This window comes from Manis pentadactyla, chromosome 9 (genome assembly GCF_030020395.1).
Source record: "Manis pentadactyla isolate mManPen7 chromosome 9, mManPen7.hap1, whole genome shotgun sequence".
Classification (NCBI taxonomy): Eukaryota; Metazoa; Chordata; class Mammalia; order Pholidota; family Manidae; genus Manis; species Manis pentadactyla.
The window spans coordinates 87011152-87037746 of NC_080027.1; the positions used below are offsets into that span (position 1 = coordinate 87011152).

The following is a 26595-nucleotide window of genomic DNA, read 5'->3' on the forward strand; positions in this document are numbered from 1 at the left end:
AAGCCACCTATTGTTAAAACCTGCCTTGCTATTATAAAGAGAATGTATGGAAAGAAGGAAAAGCTATTAATAACTACAAAGGAAAAGGTAAAAAATTAAATGAAACTTCCTCATTTCTGTTGTGTCACCACAAATTAGCTGTGTGACCCTGGGCAAAAAGCTTCACTTTTGGTCATCTGCTTTATCTCCTTTACTGGTCTGTAGTAAGGCTTAATTAGATTAGCACAAATAAAAATATAGAGGCACAGTGTAAATATATGTGATACTAAGAGGTACCTGAAGGGAGGAACTGATGATGGGATCAAAGGAATTAAGGAATCAGAAGCAGAACCTAATGTACCTGTAGAGTCTGGTTCAAGAATGTATTCACATTTCTTTTGATCTAATAAGTACCTGAATCCACATTATACACAGATGAGTTCACTAAAAAATTACAGGGCAGCTTGCCAGGCAGAATTAAAATCCCAGATTTGTTCAGATTTCTTGATTCAAAAAACAGCTCTCATTTCTAAAGCAAATTGCTATGAGTAGAATGCTCAGAAAAGAAAAATCTTATTTCCAATAAAACACAGCCTAAATTTCCTACAACAATCATAGACACTCTCAAGTGCTTATCTAGATTCCAGGACACACTGATAGGTTGAGTTTAATAAAAAGTGGCAAAAAAAAACTACAGCTGAGATGGCATGAAACATAACACCTAAGAGATCCTGTAATTTACTACATGCTAAAAATGTTTGGAGAAAAGTCACTCACAGTTCCAATCAGTTTGAACACCTGATCCCCATATACGTTGTATACTGTGACGATGGTGTTAAGGGCAGCATTGCGCACAGCGTTGTCACGGTCTCCTATGTGAATTGCTATCTCCTTTAAGGCTTTTCCTGGGGTTGGTTGGCAAACATTCATGCCATAGGACTCGACCAGACACCCCAGTTCTTCCAGGCACTCTGATGGGGAGAAAGTCTCGATTAATGAGACTCAATACACATTTGGCTCACAGACCTATCTTTACTAGATTAATTTTCCTTTGTATATATGAAGTACTAAAGTCTTGTTTTGGTTCTACCTAGACCTTTTCCTTGTTTACTGACTTCTTATAAAACACACAATGAAACAATGGTGTTATAGCAAGTGCTCCTGGAAAAAAGGGATGCCTGTGAGTCAGATGGCCCCTGTGCACTTGATTTTGTCACCAGGGTGGTACTGAGTGGTGCCTGTATCACCTGATACTGTGGCTCCACCAGTGTGCAACTCATCACTCTCACAGTCCAAATCAGAAGACTGAAATCAACCATACAGCCACTGAAGAAATTTCCATGTTCATCTACCAACTATTTCTTTCAGAGACCACTGTTACACAGACTCATGCCTCAATTTAAATTGTTGCTCACCTGCTCTTTGCTTAGAGTTTTTGGATTTGGTTCCTTCCATGATGAAGGGGAACATCTTGCTGGCTGGGTAGACAAGGCACATCCGGTTTAGGATGGTACGAACATCTTTACGAACGACATCCTTTGGTTCTCCAACCTAGTTAACAGGAAAATAATGATTGAGACATTCCTGATTAGCAAAGATTCCCTATATCTTGAAAGGATAAGGGCATAGGAATGAGTGATGGAAGGTATCACATAATAAATGAAAAAGGGAGAAGGAATAAAAGTACAGGAACTGAGGGTAACTGGGGACTTGAGCAGTCTCCCAGAGTGAGAACATCACATTACCTTGAGGATGAGATAGGGGATGAAAGAAGATGCTTCATTCTCAGTAAGATGATACTCCTCCTCACTTAGCAGGGTGAAGAGCAATTTTAAATATTCTAGGGCTTTCATTAGGACGCTTGTATTGGTGTCAAAAAACCGCAAAGTAAGCCACTTTAAAACAAGATCCAGGCAACCAATGACACCCTCTTTTTCACTCTCCAAGTGCTTAAAACAAAACAAGACAAGAGCCCCACAAATAAGACTGTATAAAAATTTAAGTTCTAATAGGCAAGTACCTCTTAAAATTGATTATAGAGTTCAGTAAGAAAATGACAGATTTTTAAGCTTCCTTTTAAGACCTAAAATTATAGATACAGTCACTTATTCCATTAAATAACAGGACAGCTCTAAAGACAGAAACTTTCTCAAGTCATGGAAACTTCTGCTTATTTCACAGGGCCCAGTATTTTCACATCTGAGATACATGCGTATTTATCTATTGCAAACTTACATCAACCATAACAGCAAGGGCTTTGTTATGATGCTGAAAGTCTGAATGAAACATCTCATCTTGTAACCACTTAGCCACACAGCTAGACATTTGGGTCTTCAGCTGCTCAATGTATTCATCCCGTGGAGTAGTAAAATTCCATTTCAGCACCTGAAAAAAAAAAACCAGTGAAAAGGTACTATAAGGTGTTCTACTCAAATGAGGTAGACAATTCTATTGAAAGTAGCTGCAGGAATTAATAAGATATTTTTAAATTCAACAAGATTAATTTGTAATCAAAGATGAAACAAAAAGTAGTCTCAAGCTGTCATACTTTTGGAGTCTTAACTTTGAAAATCCTCTAGGAATAGAATTTGCAGCGATTCTTACTGACAAAATCAAAGCTCGAATATTGTGTAACACAGTAGACACTGACAGTACAACTTGAATAGAGAGACAATTTTAAGTATCTATCAAAATTTAAAATGGACATACCATTCTAGGAGTTTAATATAGATATACTCACATATGTGCATAAAGACCTACATTCAAAGATGCTTATAGCAGTGTGGTTTATAATAGTGCAAGACCAGAAAGAAGGAAACTAAATGTTCAACATAATAAGCTGGGGATAAAGAAGGGTACTACATATGATATATCAATAAATATAATGAATACATTCAGATATGGATGATCTTTAAAATATTTCAAACATTACTGAAAAGAGGTAACAGAGTATGACATGTACCCATTTGTGTAAAAGAAGTGCTATATATTTACACTATATATACGATTAATAGATATAGAATACTTTTGTATTTCTGAAGTAATACACAGGAAAGCTGGTGGTAATACCCGCCCTGTGGAGGGAGACTAGAATGGGAAACCTGCTTTTCATACAATACTTCATGTACTGTTTGAAATTTGTTGAAAAAAATGTATATATTTACAAAAAATCATTTTTTTACTGTCTAATAAAACCAAAACAACATCAAAAGAGAAATGATTGAACCAGCCATATACAGTCACCAAATCTGTCTTTTTAAGGTATCAGATACCTTATGAACGAATACTTTCCACTTGATTCTAAAAATTAAAAACCAAAAAACTCCTATTTTTTCTATTCAGAGGAAAAACAGGCAATAGCTCCATTCTACAGTTTCTTTTATAGCAACCAATGCTCCCATAAAGTAGTCTTAGAGAGAGGACAAGACATAATTTATAAGCAAAAAAATTGGTCAGTTATTAGATATTTCACACTGATATGAATTTCAGGCAGCAGAATTATTCTTGATTACTAAACATAACAAAAACAAACAAGCAAAAAAAATTGAGGATCCTTTTTTATTCCTTACCTTTAATCCTTTTTCATCTTTCATTCTTTGCTCCTTTCCATTTGCAACAACAATAAAAATAGGGCCAGATTTGTCTTCATCCTCCTTTAAGCTGGTTTTGCTCAGCACTTTCTTTCCTTGTGCACTCTACAACCAAGGTTCAGGGAATATTGGTTAGCTAGGCTACTGCTTTTCTGGAATATGATATTGCTGCCCAGTAAAAGCCCTGTATAAACCAGAGACCTCTCTCTCCAATAAGCTCCACATGAAAAAAACACGAGCCATAGTTGCACAGGCTTTCTAGAAATGTTTGTAATAGTTTCCTTTTTTTTTTATTTTGGTACCATTAATCTACAATTACATGAGGAACATTGTTTACTAGACTCCCCTCATCACCAAGTCACCCAACAAACCCCATTACAGTCACTGTCCATCAGCGTAGTAAGATGCTATAGAATAAATACTTGTCTTCTCTGTGTTGCACAGCCCTCCCCGTGGCCCACCCCACATTATACATGCTAATCAGAATGCACTCTTTCTTTACCAACCCCCTTATCCCTCCCTTCCCACCCATCCTCCCCAGTCCCTTTCCCTTTGGTAAATGTTAGTTCATTCTTGGGTTCTGTGATTCTGATGCTGTTTTGTTCCTTCAGTTTTTTCTTTGTTTTTATACTCCACATATGAGTGAAATCATTTGGTACTTGTCTTTCTCTGCTTGGCTTATTTCAATGAGCATAATACCCTCTAGCTCCATCCATGTTGTTCCAAATGGTAGGATCTGTTTTCTTCTTATGGCTGAATAATATTCCATTGTGTATATGTACCACATCTTCTTTATCCATTCATCTAATGATGGACACTTAGGTTGCTTTCATTTATTGGCTATTGTAAATAGTGCTGCGATAAACATAGGGGTGCATCTGTCTTTTTCAAACTGGAGTGCTGCATTCTTAGGGTAAATTCCTAGAAGTGGAATTCCTGGGTCAAATGGTATTTCTATTTTGAGCATTTTGAGGAACCTCCATACTGCTTTCCACAATGGTTGAACTAGTTTACATTCCCACCAGCAGTGTAGGAGGGTTCCCCTTTCTCCACAACCTCGCCAACATTTGTGGTTGTTTGTCTTTTGGATGATGGTGATCCTTACTGGTGTAAGGTGGTATCTCATTGTGGTTTTAATTTGCATTTCTCTGATGACAAGCGATGTGGAGCATCTTTTCATGTGTCTGTTGGCCATCTAATTTCTTCTTTAGAGAACTGTCTATTCAGCTCCATTGCCCATTTTTAAATTGGATTATTTGCTTTTTGTTTGTTGAGGTGTGTGAGCTCGTTATATATTTTGGATGTCAACCCTTTATCGGATCTGTCATTTATGAATATATTCTCCCATACTGTAGGATACCTTTTTGTTTTATTGATGGTGTCCTTTGCTGTACAGAAGCTTTTCAGCTTGATATAGTCCCACTTGTTCATTTTTGCTTTTGTTTCCCTTGCCCGGGGAGATATGTTCATAAAGAAGTCACTCATGTTTATGTCCATGAGATTTTTGCCTATGTTTTTTTATAAGAGTGTTATGGTTTCATGACTTACATTCAGGTCTTTGATCCATTTCGAATTTACTTTTGTGTATGGGGTTAGACAGTGATCCAGTTTCATTCTCTTACATTTAGCTGTCCAGTATTGCCAACACCAGCTGTTGAAGAGGCTGTCACTTCCCCATTGTATGTCCATGGCTCCTTTATCATACATTAATTGACCACATATGATTGGGTTAATATCTGGACTCTATCCTGTTCCACTGGTCTGTGGTTCTGTTATTGTACCAGTACCAAATTGTCTTGATTACTGTGGCTTTGTAGTAGAGCTTGAAGTTAAGGAGCAAGATCCCCCCAACTTTATTTTTCCTTCGCAGGACTGCATTGGCTATTCAGGGTCTTTGGTGGTTACATATGAATTTTAGAACTATTTATTCCAGTTCATTGAAGAATGCTGTTGGTATTTTGATAGGGATTGCACTGAATTTGTAGATTGCTTTAGGCAGGATGGCCATTTTGATGATATTAATTCTTCCTAGCCAGGAGCATAGGATGACTTTCCATTTGTTAGTGTCCTCTTTAATTTCTCTTAAGAGTGTCTTGCAGTTTTCAGGGTATAGATCTTTCATTTCCTTGGTTAGGTTTATTCCTAGGTATTTTATTCTTTTTGATGCTATAGTGAATGGAATTGTTTTTCTGATTTCTCTTTCTGCTAGTTCACCATTAGTGTATAGGAAAGCAACAGACTTCTGTGTATTAATTTTGTATCCTGCAACTTTGCTGAATTCAGCTATCAGTTTTAGTAGTTTTGGAGTGGAGTCTTTAGGGTTTTCAATGTACTACATCATGTCATCTGCAAATAGTAACAGTTTACTTCTTTATGAATCTGGATGCCTTGTATTTCTTTTGTTTTGTTTGATTGCCGTGGCTAGGACTTCCAGTACTATGCTGAATAACAGTGGGTTGAGTAGGCATCCCTATCTTGCTCCCAATCCTAGAGGAAAAGCTTTCAGCTTCTCATTGTTCAGTATGATGTTGGCTGTGTGTTTGTCATATATGGCCTTTATTATATTGAGGTACTTGTCCTCTCTACCCATTTTGTTGAGAGATTTTATCATGAATGGATGTTGAATTTTGTCGAATGCTTTTTCAGCATCTACAGAGATGATCATGTGATTTTTGTCCTTTTTGTTGATGTGGTGGATGATGTTGATGGATTTTCAAATGTTGTACCATCCTTGCATCCCTGAGAAGTACCGACTTGGTCATGGTGTATGATCCTCTTGATGTATTTTTGAATTTGGTCTGCTAATATTTTGTTGAGTATTTTTGCATCTATGTTCATCAGGGATATTGGTCTGTAATTTTCTTTTTTTGTGGTGTCTTTACCTGGTTTTGGTATTAGAGTGATGCTGGCTTCACAGAATGAGTTTGGAAGTATTCCCTCCTCTTCCATTTTTCGGAAAACTTTAAGGAGAATGGGTATTATGTCTTCTCTGTATGTCTCATAAAATTCCGAGGTAAATCTATCTGGCCCGGGGGTTTGCTCTTGGGTAGTTTTTTGATGACTGATTAAATTTCGTTGCTGGTAATTGGTCTGTTTAGATTTTCTGTTTCTTCCTTGGTCGGTCTTGGAAGGTTGTATTTTTCTAGGAAGTTGTCCACTTCTAGGTTTTCTAGCTTGTTAGCATATAGATTTTCATAGAATTGTCTAATGATTCTTTGTATTTTTGTGGGGTACATCGTGATTTTTCCTTTCTCGTTTCTGATTCTGTTGATGTGTATACATTCTCTTTTTCTCTTAATAAGTCTGGCTAGGGACTTATCTATTTTGTTTATTTTCTCGAAAAACCAGCTCTTGGTTTCATTGATTTTTTCTATTGTTTTATTCTTCTCAATTTTATTGATTTCTTCTCTGAACTTTATTATGTCCCTCCTTCTGTTGACTTTGGGCCTCATTTGGTCTTCTTTTTCCAATTTCAATAATTGTGACGTTAGACTATTCATTTGGGTTTGTTCTTCCTTCTTTAAATATATCTGGATTGCTATATACTTTCCTCTTAGAACTGCCTTCTCTGCATCCCACAGAAGTTGGGGCTTTGTGCTCTTGTTGTCATTTGTCTCCATATACTGCTTGATCTCTATTTTATTTTGGTCATTGATCCATTGATTATTTAGGAGCATGTTGTTAAGCCTCCATGTGTTTGTGAGCCTTTTTGTTTTCTTGGTACAATTTATTTCTAGTTTTATACTTTTGTGGTCTGAGAAGTTGGTTGGTAGAATTTCAGTCTTTTTGAATTTACTGAGGCTCTTTTTGTGGCTTAGTATGTGGTCTATTCTGGAAAATGTTCCATGTGCACTTGAGAAGAATGTGTATCGTGCTGCTTTTGGTTGTAGAGTTCTGTAGATGTCTATTAGGTCCATCTGTTCTAGTGTGTTATTCAGTGCCCCTGTGTCCTTACTTATTTTCTGTCTGGTGGATCTGTCCTTTGGAATGAGTGGTGTGTTGAAGTCTCCTAAAATGAATGCATTGCATTCTATTTCCTCCTTTAATTCTGTTAGTATTTGTTTCACATATGTTGGTGCTCCTGTATTGGGTGCCTATATATTTATAATGGTTATATCCTCTTGTTGGACTGACCCCTTTATCATTATGCTATGTCCTTCTTTATCTCTTGTTACTTTCTTTGTTTTGAAGTCTATTCTGTCTGATACTAGTACTCCAACACCTGCTTTTTTCTCCCTATTGTTTGCATGAAATATCTTTCTCCATCCCTTGACTTTTAGTCTGTGTATGTCTTTGGTTTTGAGGTGAGTCTCTTTTAAGCAGCATATAGATGGGTCTTGCTTTTTTATCCATTCTATTACTCTGTGTCTTTTGATTGGTGCATTCAGTCCATTTACATTTAGGCTGATTATTGAAAGGTATGTACTTATTGCCATTCCAGGCTTTAGATTCGTGGTTACCAGAGATTCAAGGTTAGCTTCTTTACTATCTAACTTAACTCGCTTATTCAGCTATTATAAACACAGTCTGATGATTCTTTATTTCTCTCCTTTCTTATTTCTCCTCCATTCTTCATATGTTGGGTGTTTTATTCTGTACTCTTTAATGTTTCCTTCGACTGCTTTTGTGAGTAGTTGATCTTATTTTTTGCCTTTAGTTAGTATTTGATTGGTCTGCTTTCTTTGCTGTGATTTTATTTTCTCTGGTGACATCTATTTAGCTTTAGGAGTGCTCCCGTCTAGAGCAGTCCCTCTAAAATAGCCTGTAGAGGTGGTTTGTGGGAGGCAAATTCCCTCAACTTTTGCTTGTCTGGGAACTGTTTAATCCCTACTTCATATTTAAATGATAATCGTGTTGGATACAGTATTCTTGTTTCAAGGCCCTTCTGTTTCATTGCATTAAATATATTACGACATTCTCTTCTGGCCTGTAAGGTTTCTGTTGAGAAGTCTGATGATAGCCTGATGGGTTTTCCTTTGTAGGTGACCTTTTTTCTCTCTCTGGCTGCCTTTTATACTCTGTTCTTGTCTTTGATCTTTGCCATTTTGATTATTATGTGTCTTGGTGTTGTCCTCCTTGGGTCCCTTGTGTTGGGAGATCTGTGGGCTTCTATCATCTGAGAGATTATTTCCTCCCCCAGTTTGGGGAAGTTTTCAGCAGTTATTTCTTTAAAGACACTTTCTATCGCTTTTTCTCTCTCTTCTCCTTCTGGTACCCCTATAATGCGAATATTGTTCTGTTTGGATTGGTCACACCGTTCTCTTAATATTCTTTCATTCCTGGAGATCCTTTTATCTCCCTCTGCCTCAGCCTCTCTGTGTTCCTGTTCTCTGATTTCTATTCCATTAACAGCCTCTTGCACCTCATCCAGTCTGTTCTTAAGTCTTTCCAGAGATTGTTTTATTTCTGTATTCTCCCTCCTCACTTGATCCTTTAGCTCTTGCATATTTCTCTGCAGGTCCATCAGCATGGTTATTACCTTTATTTTGAATTCTTTTTCAGGAAGATTGGTAAAATCTATCTCCGCAGGCTCCCTCTCGGGGGTTGTCTGGGTAATTCTGGACTGGATCAAATTCCTCTGCCTTTTCATCATGATAGAGGTAGTCGTAGGCAGTTGTGTGTGTCTAGTTTGTCGAGAACAACGTCCCGCACAAGGGGAGCAGCTTCTGGTTTTATTTCCTGAGCTGCTGCAGGTGAGGCAGCTGTCAGGGTAAGCCAGAGACCCACGGCGAGCGGCAGGCATGCCGGGTGTGCTCTCCTGCGAGAACAGTGACCCTTCACGCCCTGTCCCGGCTTCTTCTGTCTGTGCTGGGCTGCTGTGTGCCGGCAGGGCCTCTGAGTCTGACCCAGGCAGCTGCTGAGGAGGCTCTGGGTGGCTGCTGTGGGCATGGCCACTCCCAGGCTTGTCTGCCAGGCCGTGCGGGCAGGGGAATGAATGGCAGGCTGTTGATCACCTTGAGGGTCTTCAGAGCTGTTCTGCTGCCCAGGGGGTTAGGGAGCCTGAAGTTCCCTACAATTCCCAGCTACTGGGTTGAGTGTGCCAGGACAGTTCCATCCAGCCATGAAGCCCCTGTCCCTTTAAAACTTTTAAAAAGCACTCGCTTTTCTTTTGTCACAAGGATGCCGGCTGCGGGGACCCGCTTGCAGGTTTTACTGTTCCATTTCCCTAATATCCAGCACACCATGCACTGTGTGTCTGAGCTCCCAGTGTGGATTACTAGGGCTGGGTAATTAGCAGTCCTGCGCTTCCACTCCCTCCCCGCTCCGACTCCTTTCCTCCCGCTGGTGGGCTGGGGCGGGGGGGAGAACTCAGGTCTCCCAGCGTTGCGGCTTGTATCTTACCCTCTTTGTGAGGTGCTGAGTTCTTGCAGATGTAGATGTAGCCTGACTGTTGTCCTGTATCTTCTGGTCTCTCTTTTAGTAATAGTTGTATTTGTTGTATTTTCAGAAATATATATGGTTTTGGGAGGAGATTTTCGCTGCCTTACTCACGCCGCCATCTTGGCTCCTCCTAGTCTAATAGCTTCCTTAAGTAACTGTTGGTTAGTCCTTGAACTGGCACATAATATAGTTTGAAAGGCTCTATTATGTATCGCTGGTCTGGATCAGACTACTTTTGTTGATTAGCTTTCTTTCTCGAAATCTTAACACCATTTAGATGTTTCCATATTTAATGACATTTTGAAAGGCATTCATCCATTTCTCTTAGTTGAGAAAGCTTTCGTTTTTCTCCATATAAAATGTATCTATCATATTATCACCATTACTAAGAGCCTCTTTGAACCTGTTTTAGAGCTAGAAACATTTTAACACTTAAGATTTAGAATCTGTATCAGTAAGAAAAGAGTGAACACTCAATATATAGATTTAAGGTAGTATTTGAATTTGATTACTGGAATATTACTATAAACATAGCAAGAACCCACTATTTCTAATAAGCCAGAATTTCTTTATAGTTCAAACACTGAGATCATTTGGTCAAAACAAATAATGAGATCATTTATGTGAAACTTTCTTGTAAACTGCAAAAGACTGGGGAAAAAAAGTATGGCATTAAGAACAGAGTCAAAAATACTTCAAAGCACTTGTGATCAAAATACTAAAATAAGCACTTGTTAAATTTGGAATGAGGACAGAGAACAGGACAGGAAAAGAACAGCTTCAAAAGAACAGGAAAATAACTACTATCTGTAGTTTAGAAAATAATTACCCATTTAAATTACCTTGCTGAGTTACCATAACATTTAGATAAATGGCCAGAGTGCCCATTCTATAATGAGCATGTAATAATAAATGTACTGGGTAATAAAATAGTTCCTAGTCTGATATTTTCCATCAGTTATAGAAGTTAATGAAATAGTTTTCTCTATTTACTATTAGATTACTACTGATTGCACAGTTCTGCAATTTTTCTTTGGTAAATTTTAATCTCTACTCTGCACACAGTGACAAGCTCTGAATCTTGATATAGAGACTAATGACAATTTGCTGTGATTAAAAAATTTAATCAAACAAAAAAGCACCCAAGGGATATTTAAAGTTGAGCATTTGAAAACTTCTTTAAATTGTCCATCTCTGCATGGAAACTAAAAGGATTGGTGATGCATCAAAATAAGTCCCACTGGTGTAGGGACAGAAGCTATTTCCTTAAGGGTAATCAGAACACCTTCTAGTATGTAGAAATAACAGTGCCACATTTGAAGAAAGTTGATTACCTTTGAATTTTTAATTCAAAATCAGTCTAAATAATTCTTTTGCCATAGCTACCTGTGATTTCCTTCTCTCTTCACTACTGCAAATGTTCCCCAAAGATCTGCATGATAGCACCTCTTAAGAACAAGATACCTGTTTGGGGGCCTTATTAAAAATGAGCCACTGAAACCTATATAACTAAATACTTCATCATTTGATAATATCAAGAGTAGTAATATTCTTTCACATATAATATGATCTTTCCTGAGAGAATGACTCAATGTATAAAACACTTAAAAGCAACTGTACAACTAAGTATACTGAGTTTCATACCTTGGCTTTAGAGGAAACTCCTAAAGCTTTGGCCTTTTTTGGATCAGCCTTAGGTTCTACGGTGCTGGAAACAGAATCTTCAACAGGTGCTTTGAGAAAAAAGCATGTACTATTAAGATAAACTCTAATATCACTTTATTCTGGGCAGGTTAAATACATAATGATGAGAAAGCTTGTAGTTTTAAATGTATCAATTTATAGAATGTTTTGAGTTAGATTTTTTTTCTGATCTTTCTCTTCTTAAATTCCTTTTTAGGCATAACTTCAAGAAATTACTTCAATAAATCTACATCCACTTTACTGACATTTAAATTGCATTTAAAAAACTATTTTCTAGATAGCAGTAAAAAAAAGCATTTTACCTTGACTGATACTTCCTTAAGGGTAGGGTCTGTCCTCTTTGATAACTCAATATTACTATGTAGCAAGATTTCAATAGCATAATTGAATATATATTTTGATACCAACAGTTTTACACATGTAAAATTTCTAACTGTACAGCATAAATTAAATAGTAATATTCTTTCATTTAAGCAATAAGACTAGAAGAAAAGTGGCTACAGGCTGGAGTTTTATTTAAACATGATGGAATTTTAACATCAGGAATAAGAAATCAGTAATTTTCCCTCAAAGAAGATGAATAAATTTTAGAATTGATCAGCAAATGGCCAAGTGTAGTGGAAGAACTCATTTGGGAATAAGTGGGATTCTCTGCTGGTTCAGCCACTGGCTGGCTGTTTGGCTTTGTGCAAGTCACTTAGACTTTTGAGTTTCCTCATCTGTTAATTAAGGGGATTAAGCTAGATGATTCCAATTCCTCCTCTAGCTATAATAATAGCAGGAAATAGTTGGGAAAACCTTAAAAGTAGGATTGAAACGCTCACTTTCTAGAGTATTTCAATGACCTACTCCAAAATGCCTTTCTGGATTAAAACCCAAATTAATAATCTTTGTACCCTCAGCACAGCTCCTAGCATAAAACTTGACAGTTGTTTGTGGAAAAGGTTAAAGGTGGGGAAGAGGTGGGACTTGGGATCTCAGCTTTGAAGAAATATGATAAAAAAATGAAGGCTGCAGTTCTTTTTAGAAAATAACCCTGTGGGCTATTTCCTTCCCTTTTAACCCTCTCAAAATAGTTACCTGAGGCAGGCTGGAATTTGGCTGGAGCTGGCCCTCCCACTGGTCTGGAAGTTGCTTTAGCAGGTGCTGCAGGCTTGGCTGGCATGCTAGCTTTTGCTTTCTCCAGCATGCCCAACACCTGATCTTTAGAAGTTGGCTAGGGAGACAGTGTAACAGACGTGAAAGGCCACAGAATTATATACTCTTACTATGCTTACTAACAGATCTGCTGTTAAACAAATGCCTGAGTGTACAGTTTTGAAATACCAACGAAGTAAGGGAGACGGCACACAGGACAAAGGGAAGTAACAGACATTATGAAGTCTCCTAAATTAGCTACCATTCTAGAAGTTCACAGTTTTAACCCCTGCAGAGCCAAGTTCTTTACAAGTTCTACATGGCTAAATATTATATTTTTGCTCTCACTGGGATTTCAAGTTGAAACTCCTAGGTGGTAATATGATTTTCTGTCTATGCAAATTCATGTTTAGTATTTTTCTAATGGCTTTAACAGCAGCAGCTTTAAGTACCTTTAGTTTCCCAGTAGCCTTAGCCATTTTCTCATATCCTAAATGCATCATGAAGAATGGCAAGGCATCCTGAGCCTTCTTTCGCACATCTCCATTGCGATCCTCTAAGCAGGAGTAGAGATGAGGAACAAAAAGGATAAGGTCTGTGGGGGTGGAACGAAGAGTTGGTAATTTCTCAGCCAGCCAACCCAGAAGCTGCCAAAAGAAGCAGACACTGGTTACACACTTCAAGTGGAAAATCATTATTATTTATGATCTCAGGCTTAATGATTTCATCAGTACCAAATGCTAGATTAGTTCTTACAACTTCCAATATAAAATCAGTAGTTTTCATTGTTCAAGAACTATGCTATATTTAAGTAATATAAACAAAGATGACAATCTTCTTTAAGGTAAGGAGGACACAGTTTTTTGGACCACATTTGGACATTAAATTATAAAGCTTTAATAGTGTCAATATATTTAAAGATGAAAAACCTTCACTTATCTTTTTTTTTTAATTCTAAGAACTGTTCAGCTAGAGAAGATGCAAAACATTTGAACATAAGATGACAAGTTCTACTAGAACTTGTTTCCAGCCTTTCTCTATACTTCTAAAATAATTCATATCTGCATTTATTTTTTAATCGAAAATTTTGGGATGATTATAGATTCACATGCAGTTGTAAGAAATTATACAGAGATTCCACGCACCCTTTAGTTTCCTCTAGTAGTAGCACTTTATGAAAACTATATATAGTATCACAACCACTGACACAATACACTGATCTTATTTGAATTGCCCTAGTTTTGCTTGTTCTCATTTTTGTGTATTTAATTCGATACAATATTAACACATATATGTTAGTACATCTGCCAACACAGTGAAGGTTTGGAATAGTTCCAGTGCAAGGATCCCTTGTTATTGCCTCTTTTATAACCACGCCCATCTCCCTCCTCCTTCCCCGCTTCCCTAATCCCTGATAACCTCTAATCTGTTCCCTATTTCTGAAATATTGTCATTTCAAACATGTTGTATAAATGAAATCATAAAGTATGTAACTTGGATTGGTTTTTCCCACTAGGCATAATTCCTTGGAGGTTTATCCAAATTGTTGCACATATCAATGATTTTTTTATTGCTAAATAGTATTATACATATGAAACACAAGTTTGTTTAACCACTCACCTGTTGAAGGATATTTGGGCTGTTTTTAGCTTTTGGCTATTATGGATGAAGCTGCTATGATCATTTGTACATAGATTTTTATGTAGACAGAAATTTTCATTTTCTTGGAATAAATGCCCAAGATCACAATGGCTGGGGCATAATGGTAACTGTATGTTTAGTTTTATAAGAAACTGTCAAACTTTTTTCTGGAGTGACTGTAGCATTTTACATTCTTCCCAGCAGATATTCAAGTTTCTCAACATCCTTGTTGGCACTTGGTGTTATCACTATTTTTTATTTTAGTGATTTTGACAGTTGTGTAGTGATATCTCGTAATTTAAATTTGCATTTCCCTGGTGGGCTAATAATGTTGAACATCTTTCATGAACTTATTTGCCATCTGTACATCCTCTCTAGTGAAATGTCTGTTGTGTCTTTTACCCTTTTTCTAATTAGATTATTTTTTATTGTTGAGTTTTCAGAGTTCTTTATTCTAGACAATAATCCTTTATCAGATACAGTTTGCAAATATTTTCTCTCACTCTGTAGCTTGTCTTTTCATAATCTTCACATGGTTATTTTCAGAGTATAAGTTCTTAATTTTGATGAGGTCCAATTTATCAATTTTTCCATTGATGGATTGTGGTTTTGGTGTCCAGTCTAAGAACTTTTTGCCTGAAGAAATTCTATATCCTAAAGGTTTTCTCTTATGTTATCTTTAAGAGTTCTATAGTTTCATGTCCTACATTTAAGTCCACATCTATTTTGAGTTAATTTTAAAGACATGAGGTTTATTTTTTGTCTGTGGATGTCAACTGCTCCACAATCATTTGTTGAAAACGCTATCCTTCCTCCACTGAATTACTTTGGTAAGTTTGTCAAAATTTACTCGATCATTATTTGTGTGGGCCTATTTCTGGATTCTCTCTTCAGTCTCACTGATGTGGCTACCCTCTCCCCACATCAGTTTCTTGATTACATTAGCAGTATAGTGAGAGTTCATATATGGTAGAGGGATTCTTCCCATTATTTTCTTCTCTGTCAAGTTTGTTTTAGATAGAATATAAAATTTTTAAATATGAAGTTTAAAGACAAATACAAGCTTACTCTAAAAAACTTGCTGGGATTTTGACAGGAATTACATTAACCCTATAGATTGATTGATCTGGTGAGGACTGACATCTCTACTATGTTGAGTCTTCCAATCCCCAAACATAGCATGTCTCTCCATCTATTTGGATCTCCATCTTCCTTGAATCCTTTCATCAGCATTCTGAAATTTTCAGTATACATAATCTGTGTTTTGTTTTTCAAAAAACAAAAATGTAGGGTTTTTTCTGTTTGCATTTTTGTTAAGTGTATATCTAAGGGTTTTATTTTCTTTGGAATGATGATAAATGGTGTTTTTAATGCTAGTTTCTTCATGTTCACTGTATTATAAAGCAATGTGATTGATTTTTGTGTGTTGATTTTATATTCTACAACCTTACTGAACTAATTTATTAGTTCTAGCAATTTCTTTGAAAATTCCTTGGGATTTTCTTTGAAGGGAGACATGCTATCTGCAATTAGGGACAGTTTTATTTATTCTTTTCCCATCTGTAATGGCTTTCGTTTCTTCTTCTTGCCTTACTGCAGTGTCTAGAATTTCCAGTACTCTGTTGAGTAATGGTAGTGAAGGTGGATTATCCTTGCTGTGTTTCTGACCTTGGGAAAGCATCCAATCTTTCACCATTCTGATATTCTCTGTAGAGGTTTTTTGTAGATGCTCTTTATCAAGTTGAAGCAATTCTCTTCTATTACTAATTTGTTGACACAGTTTTTAATCATGTATAGGTGGCAGACTTTCTCGAGTACTTTTTTTGTGTCTACTGATATGATTATATGATTTTTCTTCTGTAGCCTGTTGGTATGATGGACGAAATTGATGGATTTTTGAATGTTGAACTCTATTCTATGTTTTAATTAAAACTGCTTATTTTACCACTTAAGAGTTCAAGGAAAGAGAAAATTTCATAAAAAAGAGAGGCTACTCCTTTAAAGTTTTATTGTTAAAAAAAGCACATTAAAGGGGAGGGGGAAGTACATGAATACAAAAGCTCCAGGAATTTGGTTTTATTTTATTAACTGTTTTATAGTGAATCTCATTTTATTTACATATGTATATTTATTAGGTAGGTCAAGCATCTAAGAAGGTAAAAGATACCAGTAATACACATATTTGTAGTACTGACCTCTTGCCTCAAGAAAGGATTTTCCTTTTTTAGTTCTTCAGAAAGGTCTTCTCCTTCCAGCCATTCCTTCATGCCAGTCTGTTCTGCCCAAGCATTCACAGTTGCTAGGGCAGCAGCTCGAACATTGTTCTGAATGGAGGAGAGAGTTAGTAAAGATAACATCAACTAGGTTTGGAGGTAGGGAGTGATAGGCTTGTTATTTTGTAAACATGAACAATGGAGGTTTCTCTAAGTCACAGAAACATACTTGGAACCATCTTCTTAGAATCTGGTTCACTGGTTATACTAAAATCCCAAAGTAAAGTAGAAACATAAAATTCTAAATTGTAAAGATCTTGTACTCAGTTAATCAGGCATAATAGTGACCTATGCATAAAATAACATGTAAAGGGAATAAATTCTTAGGTTTTGTTTCCTAAATCTCTGGGGGTTCTTATTCTTATGTCCATGGTTATCTGTCAATGAATGTAATTCTACATGTTGAGACCTCATAATGATTAGACTGAAATTACGGAAAATTTGACCAGTTATGCTTTATATTAATTTGCATTCATAGAATAAGGACTTATTTACACAAAAAATACTAAAGTAGTTTGATTCATCACATTAAATGAATTACAAAAAAAACAGACATTCAAATATTTGTTTGTTCTTTTCCCAAAAAAAGGATGGTGGTGTAGGAAGGCAAGGCAAAAACTCTCCCAAAATCACACAGAACATGAAAATACAGCAAAAACAGCTAGGCCTAAAGTCAACCTGAAGACTGCAAGTGGACCACCTACAGCTGAGGAAGAAGAGAGGACCCTACAGAGAAGGGTAAAGTGACAAAGCCAGTATCTGGTGGGATCCAAGCCCTGCCTCCCCACCCCAGCCCACAGGCAGAAGGAAGAGGAATGGAGTGGGGAGGGAGTAGAAGCCCAGGACCCTGAACACCTGGCCCTGGAGATCTGCTCTGGGAACACGAGCCCACATCACCCATTGCCCTGGTGATTGCTGGGGCTGGACAACAGAGATGGGCAGAATGCTTGGGAAGGCTGAGATCCCAATCACCTGTGAAGAACAGGCACGCTCTACAAGCCCCCTTGAGAAAGAAAGCAGAGCAGGCAGTTTGATAGACTTTCCAGTAGTGAGAGGGGCGCCAGAGGGGCAAGAATTGCACAGTGCTCTCTGCTTAGGAGAAAGGTCAGGTGAACAGTATCTCCCCAGCCTGCCCTCAGCCCAACAGGCTGGGAGTCCTCAGGAGGTCCAGACGCTCCATCCCCCTCACTGGCAATACAGCCCGGAGACTTCTCGCAGTGGTGTGTGGCCTGCTGGTGGACAGTGAAATCAAACTTTACTCCCAGATAGGCAGAGGGAGGACCCCCAGTCAACTCAGCCCTATTTTGGGCCAGCCCGGGAACTGTGTGCGCAGTTCAGCTCCAGGAGCTCGTCCTCCCAGCAGGCACTGGTCCTGCTACCTGCTGCAATTGCAGCAGCAGGCAGGGTGGAGGGCACCTCCAGTCCCAAAGCCTGGTGTGTGAGTGCAGCCCAACCATGTGAGCTCTTTCCTCCTGTTAGGCGCTGGTCCTGCTTGCCCATGCCCTCATGATTATGCCAGGCCAGAGAAGACCACCAAGAGCAAGTCAGACAGGTGCCACACCCACTGCAAGCCAACAGCTGGGACTCCCACAAAGGAAATTGAGCTTCTGGGCACTAGAGGACGCCTCCTACACAAATCTATTATCCCATAAGAAATACTAAAAAAAAAATGAAGAAACAGAGGAATTTGGTCCAAACCAAAATTCAAGAAACACCACCACAAAGAGGGCTTAGTGAAACTGAAATCATCAAACTTCTTGATAAGCATTTCAAAATTTAAGACACAAAGATGCTCATGGATTTACAGAAAAGTATTCAAGATTTCAGGGAGGACCACAATAAAGAGAAATCCTGAAAAAAAGCCACTCAGAGCTGAAGAATACAGTATCTGAAATGAAACATACAACAGAGGGATTTAAAGTAGATTAGATGAGGTAGAGGAGATGGTAAATGAAACAGAAATTAGATAACAGGAAAATAGGATGAGAAACAGAGAAAAAAGGATTCTAGGAATGAAGGAATAGTAAGAGAGCTGTGTGACCAATCCAAATGGAACAATATTTGCATTATAGGGGTACCAGAAGAAGAGGAGAGAGACAAAGGGATGGAAAGTCTCTCTGAGGAAATAATTATTGAAAACTTTCTCAATCTGGGAAAAAAATAATCACTCAGGTCATGGAAGTGAAAACATCACCAAACACTAGGAACCCTAAGAAGACAAAACAAAAACATATAATAATTAAAAATGCCAATGATCAAGGATAAGAAGAGAGTACTGAAAGCAGCCAGAGAGAGAAAAAAGATCACTTACAAAGGAAACCACACCAGGCTCTCAGCAGACTTCTCAACAGAAATCTTACAGGCCAGAAGGGAGTGGCATGATATATTTAATGCAATGAAACAGAAGGGCCTCTAACCAAGAATACTCTACCCAGCAAGATTATCATTTAAATTTGAAACAGGGATTAAGCAATTTCCAGATAAGCAAAAGTTGAGGGAATTTACTACCAACAAACCATTTTCTACAAGATATCTTAAAGGGACTGCTCTGGATGGAACAGCTCCTAAGGCTAAATAGCTGCAACCAAGGAAAATAAATCCAGAGTAAAGGTAATAGACCAATTAATTACTAAGCAAATACACAATTAAATCAACTACTCACAGAGTCAGTCAAGCGACAGACAAGGAGTACAGAATATGACACACCCAATATACAAAGAGTGGAGGAGGAAAAAGAAGGGGAGGAAAAAAAAAAGAACATTTAGATTGTGTTTGAAATTAAGTAATAAGTATAAGGGGCATTACGATTAGCACATTCTATAGGGAGGGGCATGGGAAAGGCAGTATAGCACAGAGAAGAGAAGTAGTGACTCTATAGCATCTTACTACTGATAGACAGTGACTGTAATGGGGTATGTGGTGGGGACTTGATAATGGGAGGAATCTAGTAACCACATGTTGCTCATATAATTGTATAATAATGATATCAAAAAATAATAATAAAAAAATTAAAAAAATAAGAAAAGAAATTAAGTAATAAGTGAGTTAAAATAGATTTTTAGATAGTAAGGAAGCTATCCTTGAACCTTTGGTAACCTCAAATCAAAAGCCTACAATAGCAATAAGTACATATCTATGGATAATCACCCTTAAATGTAAATGGACTGAATGTACCAATCAAAAGACACAGTCACAGAATGGATAAGAAAACAAGACCCATCTACATGCCCTGCAAGAGACACACTTCAAACCCAAAGACATACACAGACTAAGAGTGAAGGGATGGAAAAAAGATATTTCATGCAAATAATAGAGAGAAAAGAACAGGAGTAGCAGTACTTACATCAGACAAAATAGATTTTGAACAAAGAAAGTAACAACAGACAAAGAAGGACATTACATAATGATAAAAAAGGGTCAGTCCAACAAGAAGATACAGCCATTATAAATAACTATGCACCCAATATAGGAGCACCTAAGTAAGTGGAACAGATACTAACAGAAATAAAAGGGGGGATAGAATGCAACACAATGATTTTAGGAGACTTCAACATACTGCACACACCAAAAGACAGATCAACCAGACAGAAAATAAGGAGCAGAGGAATTGAACAATACATTAGAACAGAAGGACCTAACTGACATCTACAGAACACACCACTCAAAAGCAGCAGGATACACAGTCTTCTTAAGTGTACATGGAACATTTTCCTGAATAGACCAAATACTAGGCTATAAAAAGAGCCTTAATAAGTTAAAAAAGATTGAAATTGTGCCAACCAGCTCATCAGACCAAAAAGATATGAAACCAGAAATAAATTATGCAAAGAAAACAAAAAAGCCCACAGACACATGGAGGCTTAACAGCATGCTCCTAAATAACCAATGGATAAATGACCAAATTAAAATAGAGATGAAGTAATATATGGAGACAAGTGAAGACAACTCAACACTCCAAAACCTGTGGGATGCAGCAAAGGTAGTTCTAAGAGGAAAACACATAGCAATACTGGCTTACCTCAAGAAAAAAGAACAATCCCAAATGAACAGTCTAAACTCACAATCAATAAAACTTGGAAAAGAAGAACAAATGAGGCCCAAAGTCAGTAGAAGGGGAGATATAATAAAGATCACAGCAGAAATAAATAAAATTGAGGAAATAAATAGAATCAATGAAACCAGGAGCTGGTTCTTTGAGAAAATAAACAAAATAGATAAAGCCCTAGACAGACTTGTCAAGAAAAAAAGAGCGTTTACACACATAAAAAGAATCAGAAATGAGAAAGGAAAAATCACAACAGACACCAGGGAAATACAAAGAATTACTAGAGAATACCATGAAAAATTATATACCAACAAACTGGATAACCTAGAAGAAATGGACAACTTTCTAGAAAAATATAACCTTCTAAGATTGACTCAGGAAGAAACAGAAAATGAGAACAGACTAATTACAAGCAATGAAATTGAATTGGTAATCAAAAAACTACTGAAGAATAAAACCTCTGGCCCAATGGCTTCATGGATGAATTTTATCAAACATTTAAAGAAGAGCTAATACCCATTGTCCTCAAAGTTTTCCAAAAAGTAGAAAAGGAGGAAATACTTCCAAACTCAATTCTATGAGGCCAGCATCACTCTAATACCCAAACCAGGCAAAGACACAATAAAAAAGAAAATTACAGACCAATATCCCTGCCCTGATGAACACAGATGCAAAAATACTCAACAAAATATTAGCAAATCAAATAAAAAAATACAGCAAAAAGATCATCCATCATGATCAAGTAGGATTTATTCCACAGATGCAAGGGATGATATAATATTCGAAAATCCATCAACATCATACACCACATCAAAAAAAGGACAAAAATCACACGATCATCTCAAAAGGTACTGAAAAAGAATTTGACAGAATTCAACATCCGTTCATGATAAAAACTCTCAACAAAATGGGTATAGAGGGTATGTACCTCAATATAATAAAGGCCATATATGACAAACCCACAGCCAACATCATATTTAAAAGCAAAATGCTGAAAGCTTTTCCTCTACGATCAGGAAGAAGACAAAGATGCCTACTCTCCCCACTTTTATTCAGCACATTACTGGAGGTCCTAACCACAGCAATCAGACAACACAAATAAATAAAAGGCATCCACACTGGTAAGGAAGAAGTTAAACTGTCACTGCAGATGACATGATATTGTACATAAAAACTCTAAAGAATCCACTCCAAAACTACTTACTAGAACTAATATCTGAATTCAGCAAAGTTGCAGGATACAAAATCTATTGCATTCCTGTATACTAATGATGAACTAGCAGAAAGAGAAATCAGAAAAACAATTCCATTCACAGTTGCATCAAAAAGAATAAAATACCTAGGAATAAATCTAACCAAGGAGATGAAAGACCTGTGCCTTGGAAACCACAGACATTCATGAGAGAAATTAAAGAAGACCCAAATAAATGGGAACACATTTCCGTGCTCATGGATAGGAAGAATTAATATTGTCAAACGGCTATCCTGCCTAAACTAATCTACAGATTCAACGCAATCCCTATCAAAATACCAAAAGCATTCTTCAACAAACTGGAACAAATAGTTCTAAAATTCATATGGAACCACAAAAGACCCCAAAAAGCCAAAGCAACTCTGAGAAGGAAGAACAAAGCTGGGGGGATTACACTCCCTAACTTCAAGCTCTATACAAAGCCATGGTAGTCAAGACAATATGGTACTGTCACAAGAATAGACCCATATATCAATGGAACAGAATAAAGAGCCCAGATATAAATCTACACATATATGGCCAATTAATATACAATAAAGGAGCCATGGATATACAATGGGGAAATGATAGCCTCTTCAAGAACTCATGTGGGCAAAACTGGACAGCTACATGCAAGAGAATGAAACTGGATTATTGTCTAACCCCATACACAAAAGTAAACTCGAAATGGATCAAAGACCTGAATGTAAGTCACAAAAACATAAAACTCTTAGAAGAAAACAGGCAAAAATGTCTTGGACATAAACATGAGCAGCTTTTTCCTGAACACATCTCCTAGGGCAAGGGAAAATGAAAGAAGATGTGAACAAGTGGGACTACATCAAACTAGAAAGCTTCCGTACAGGAAGGACACCAGCAGCAGAACAAAAAGGCATCCTGCAGTATGGGAGAATATATTCATAAATGATATATTCGATAAGGGGTTGATATCCAAAATATATAAAGAACTCAGATGCCTCAACACCCAAAAAACAAATAAGCTGATTAAAAAATGGGCAGAGGACCTGAAAAGACACTTCTCCAAAGAAGAAATTCAGATGGCCAACAGGCACATGAAAAGATGCTCCACATCACTAATCATCAGGGAAATGCAAATTAAAATCACAATGAGGTATCACCTCACACCAGTTAGGATGCCCAACATCAAAAAGACTATAAACAGCAAATGCTGGCGAGGATGTAGAGAAAGGGGAACCCTCCTACACTGTTGGTGGGAATGTAAATTAGTTCAACTCTTGCAGAAAGCAATATGGAGGTTCCTCAAAAAATTAAACATAGGAATACCATTTGACCCAGGAATTCCACTCCTAGGAATTTACCCAAAGAAAGTAAGATCCTTGATTCAAAAAGACATATGCACCCCTATGTTTATCACAGCACTACTTACAATAGCCAAGATATGGAAGCAACCTAAGTGTCCATCAGTAGATGAATGGATAAAGAAGAGGATAATGAATGGATACATGATGAATTATTCAGCCATAAAAAAAGAAATTCTTTTGCAGCAATATGGATGGAGCTAGAGGGTACTATGCTCAGTGAAATGAGCCAGGCAGAGAAAGACAAGTACTAAATGACTTTGCTCACTTGTGGAGTATAAAGCAAAGCAAAACTGAAGGAACAAAATAGCAGCAGACTCACAGACTCTGAGAAGAGACTGGTGGTTACCAAAGGGGAGGGTTGGGAAGGGTTGGTGGGGAGGGAGAAGGGCAATATAATTAGTAATCACAATACAGGTAGGTCGCGGAGAAGGCAATACAGCACAGAGTAGACAAGTAATGACTCTATAGCATCTTGCTATGCTGATATACAGTGACAGTAATGGAGGGGGTGAGGACTTGATAATATGGGTGAATGTTGAAACCACAATGTTTTTCATATGAAACCTTCATAAGATGGTATGTCAATGATAATTTTACTAAAGAAAGGAGAGAGACATTCAAATATTCAATCTAGGGCTAAATATGAAAGGCTTGCAACTTTCAATGAGACTAATTCTAGGACTATGAAAGTACAAGTATCTTACTGAAGTACTAGAAGATTCTGCTCTAGTAGTTTGGGGGAAAAGGTAGAAAATAAATACATAACCCCAAAATTCATATTTACTTCCTCTTTATACTAATGCTTTCAAGAATGATGTCATAATCATAACAGCAACCATTTTTTGAGTGCAGCTATGTAAGACAGGCACAGGAACCTTAAGTATAGATTCTTAATTCTGTAAGAATGAATTTTCACAGATAAGCTGAACATCAGAGAAGATAAATAACTTGTTTAAGGGTCTCAAAGCTAGTAGGTAATATAGCTGGTCAGTTTAATACTACCTGGGAGGTAAAAATGTTTACTATTTTCCTTCTAATACTCTCTTCCCTATAAAGCTTATGAACTGTTTACATGTACTCTTACATGTAAGAAAAGAGAGTTATTCTTGGCTCAAGATTGTGGCTGTCCTACTCCAGAATGGAGTGTCTGTGTGTGAAGAGTCAGGTTTACCTTGCTGTCTCCAAGGACTGTGATGACAGGGATGCCTAAGTTTTTCACATGTTGTTTGATGTTTGGGCCCATTGCTACAGCCAGTTGCTGGAGGATATTCAGAGTCTGCTGAACCTGAGTGGAAAGAGGCAACACTTTATGTTCAAACCATGAGCAAGCTCTGTTTGCTGCTGTATAAATAATGCAGTAGGAAGTTTCTGGCCTAGTTCAGAGACAGGGAAAACAGCTTATTATGATGTTATTCTCATTAACATGATAATTTTGAGGCAAAAATTAGAGTATTAGAGTTTTAATTAGACCAGGGATTATACTTTATAATTTTAAAGTAAGGTAAAGCCTAGTTTGAGGAAATCCTGACATAAAAATCCACATGTAAAAATTAGAAATTGAGCATGTTTATGTGTTTTAGTTTTACATAAAAATATTTAATACTAAGTCCTATAAAAAGCAAGTCTAAGATTCATAAAAGTTTGATTAATGAACCTACTGTCTACCCAAATTATCTTGAGGCATACTTAAGAAATTAAAGGAAGGTATTTCTTGCTCAAAACAAAGAAAAAGACCACTCGTTTTTTTGCTAGTGAAGGTTACTGAAAAGGAGCCTCTTGGAGGGGAGAGGTGGGAGAAGAAAAGAACAGGCATATGTTCTACGTACCAAGATTTTATTTGAATCATTGAGTCGACCCTTCAGGGCAGCTGGAAGTTCACCTATATTTGGGTGGATAAATGTTGCTTCATTGATAATACCTGCCACTTCATCTAGGCCTTCTTTCCTGATTTTCCAATTCTTGTCACCAATCTTAGACACCAACTCTGAAGTGATTTTATCACTGAAAAAAAAACAAAACAAAAAAGAGAGAACCTAATCTACAGACGCCTAAAAGAATAATGATGTCACAGAAATACCCTTGACTAAGAAGGTGGCACCATTAAGAATTCGAAATAATAATCATGGTGAGCTTTTAGTAATGTCTATAATTATTGAATCACTATGTTGTACATCTGAAACCAGTATAATACAGTACATCAACTATATTCCAACAGAAAAAAAACTCAGTATAATAAATCAAATAAACCATTTGCAACAAACTTACCTGATCTCTGTCCTTGGCAAAAGATCCACAACATCATTGCCCCCATCATCTGGTTCATCTCCTTCTTCTCCTTCATCTGTACCACTTGTGCTATGTTTGGAGATTCCCCTGTTTGGAGCAGGTGGGCTCTGGCCCTGCATCTACACATAAACACATAAATCAGTGAGATTAGTGAACTTGATGAAGGATGTGAGAGTAAACAAGTTAGAGAATGGTGCCTGGGTCAAACCTTCATATTCCTTCATAACACTTAATATTTACAAAGTATGTATTTTAATTCCTTAGATTCTAATTTTGAGACTACATGGCAAAAGGTATTTTTATATAAACCTATTAGAAGCTGATTTCCCAATCTGAAGCTTGTCTTTGACTTGCAAACCCAAGACAATACAGAGCAAGTCTGCTGAAACTTAGCAATTTTGATTAGAAAGCTTATTCAAGGAGGGTCAAGTTTCTTTTCATTTTTAATTTAAAAAATTTAAATGTTAAAATGCTTAAGTATTTAATGCACTTTTTGAACACATAATACATTCAGAATGTGTGATATTCCAAAGGTACAAAAAATATAAAAAGGAAAATCTCCCATCCTATACCATAGCCATCTGGTTCTCTTCTTCATAGACAGCTGAAGTCATCAATTTCTTATGAACTCTTTTCAGAGATATTTTATACTGAATATAAAAGCAAATACAGAATCTAGTAATCACAATGTTGCTCATTTAAGTGTATATTAATGATAAAAAAAAAAAAGAGAGAGATGAGAAAAAAAAAATAAAAGCAAACACATACATATTTTCATTCCAAAGACTTACAGGTTTAAACTTAACTAATATTCTCAAGTCCACCAATGGATTATGTCATTTATGGAATCTTTTTACCTTCTCAAATTCTGCATCTATCTGGGATAGGAGGGCAGGCTTCTCATTCTCAAAGAACGTTCGCAGACAGGGACCAACATACAGATACATCACACCAAACAGGGTGATGGCAGAAGTCCTCACAGCCT

At 37.0% G+C, this 26595-nt stretch overlaps 1 protein-coding gene and 1 non-coding gene across 4 annotated transcripts in view; both read right to left on the reverse strand.

Annotated features, from left to right (window-relative positions):
• CKAP5 (cytoskeleton associated protein 5) overlaps positions 1-26595 on the reverse strand; it is a 139101-nt gene that overhangs the window by 21485 nt on the left and 91021 nt on the right. For all 3 annotated transcript variants that reach the window (XM_057507626.1, XM_057507625.1, XM_057507627.1), the window contains exons 20-32: positions 26468-26593; positions 25590-25729; positions 25151-25325; positions 24496-24609; positions 16628-16756; positions 13244-13438; positions 12735-12870; positions 11595-11683; positions 3549-3674; positions 2215-2364; positions 1725-1928; positions 1395-1530; positions 757-950 (exon numbers count right to left, since the gene is read on the reverse strand). In XM_057507626.1, coding sequence (XP_057363609.1) covers positions 757-950; positions 1395-1530; positions 1725-1928; positions 2215-2364; positions 3549-3674; positions 11595-11683; positions 12735-12870; positions 13244-13438; positions 16628-16756; positions 24496-24609; positions 25151-25325; positions 25590-25729; positions 26468-26593 — 1914 coding nt within the window. The remainder of the gene's footprint in view (positions 1-756; positions 951-1394; positions 1531-1724; positions 1929-2214; positions 2365-3548; positions 3675-11594; positions 11684-12734; positions 12871-13243; positions 13439-16627; positions 16757-24495; positions 24610-25150; positions 25326-25589; positions 25730-26467; positions 26594-26595) is intronic.
• Positions 1159-1269, reverse strand: LOC118915783 (small nucleolar RNA SNORD67). Its single transcript, XR_005026190.2, has one exon. It is a non-coding gene; the product is annotated as a small nucleolar RNA SNORD67 (small nucleolar RNA).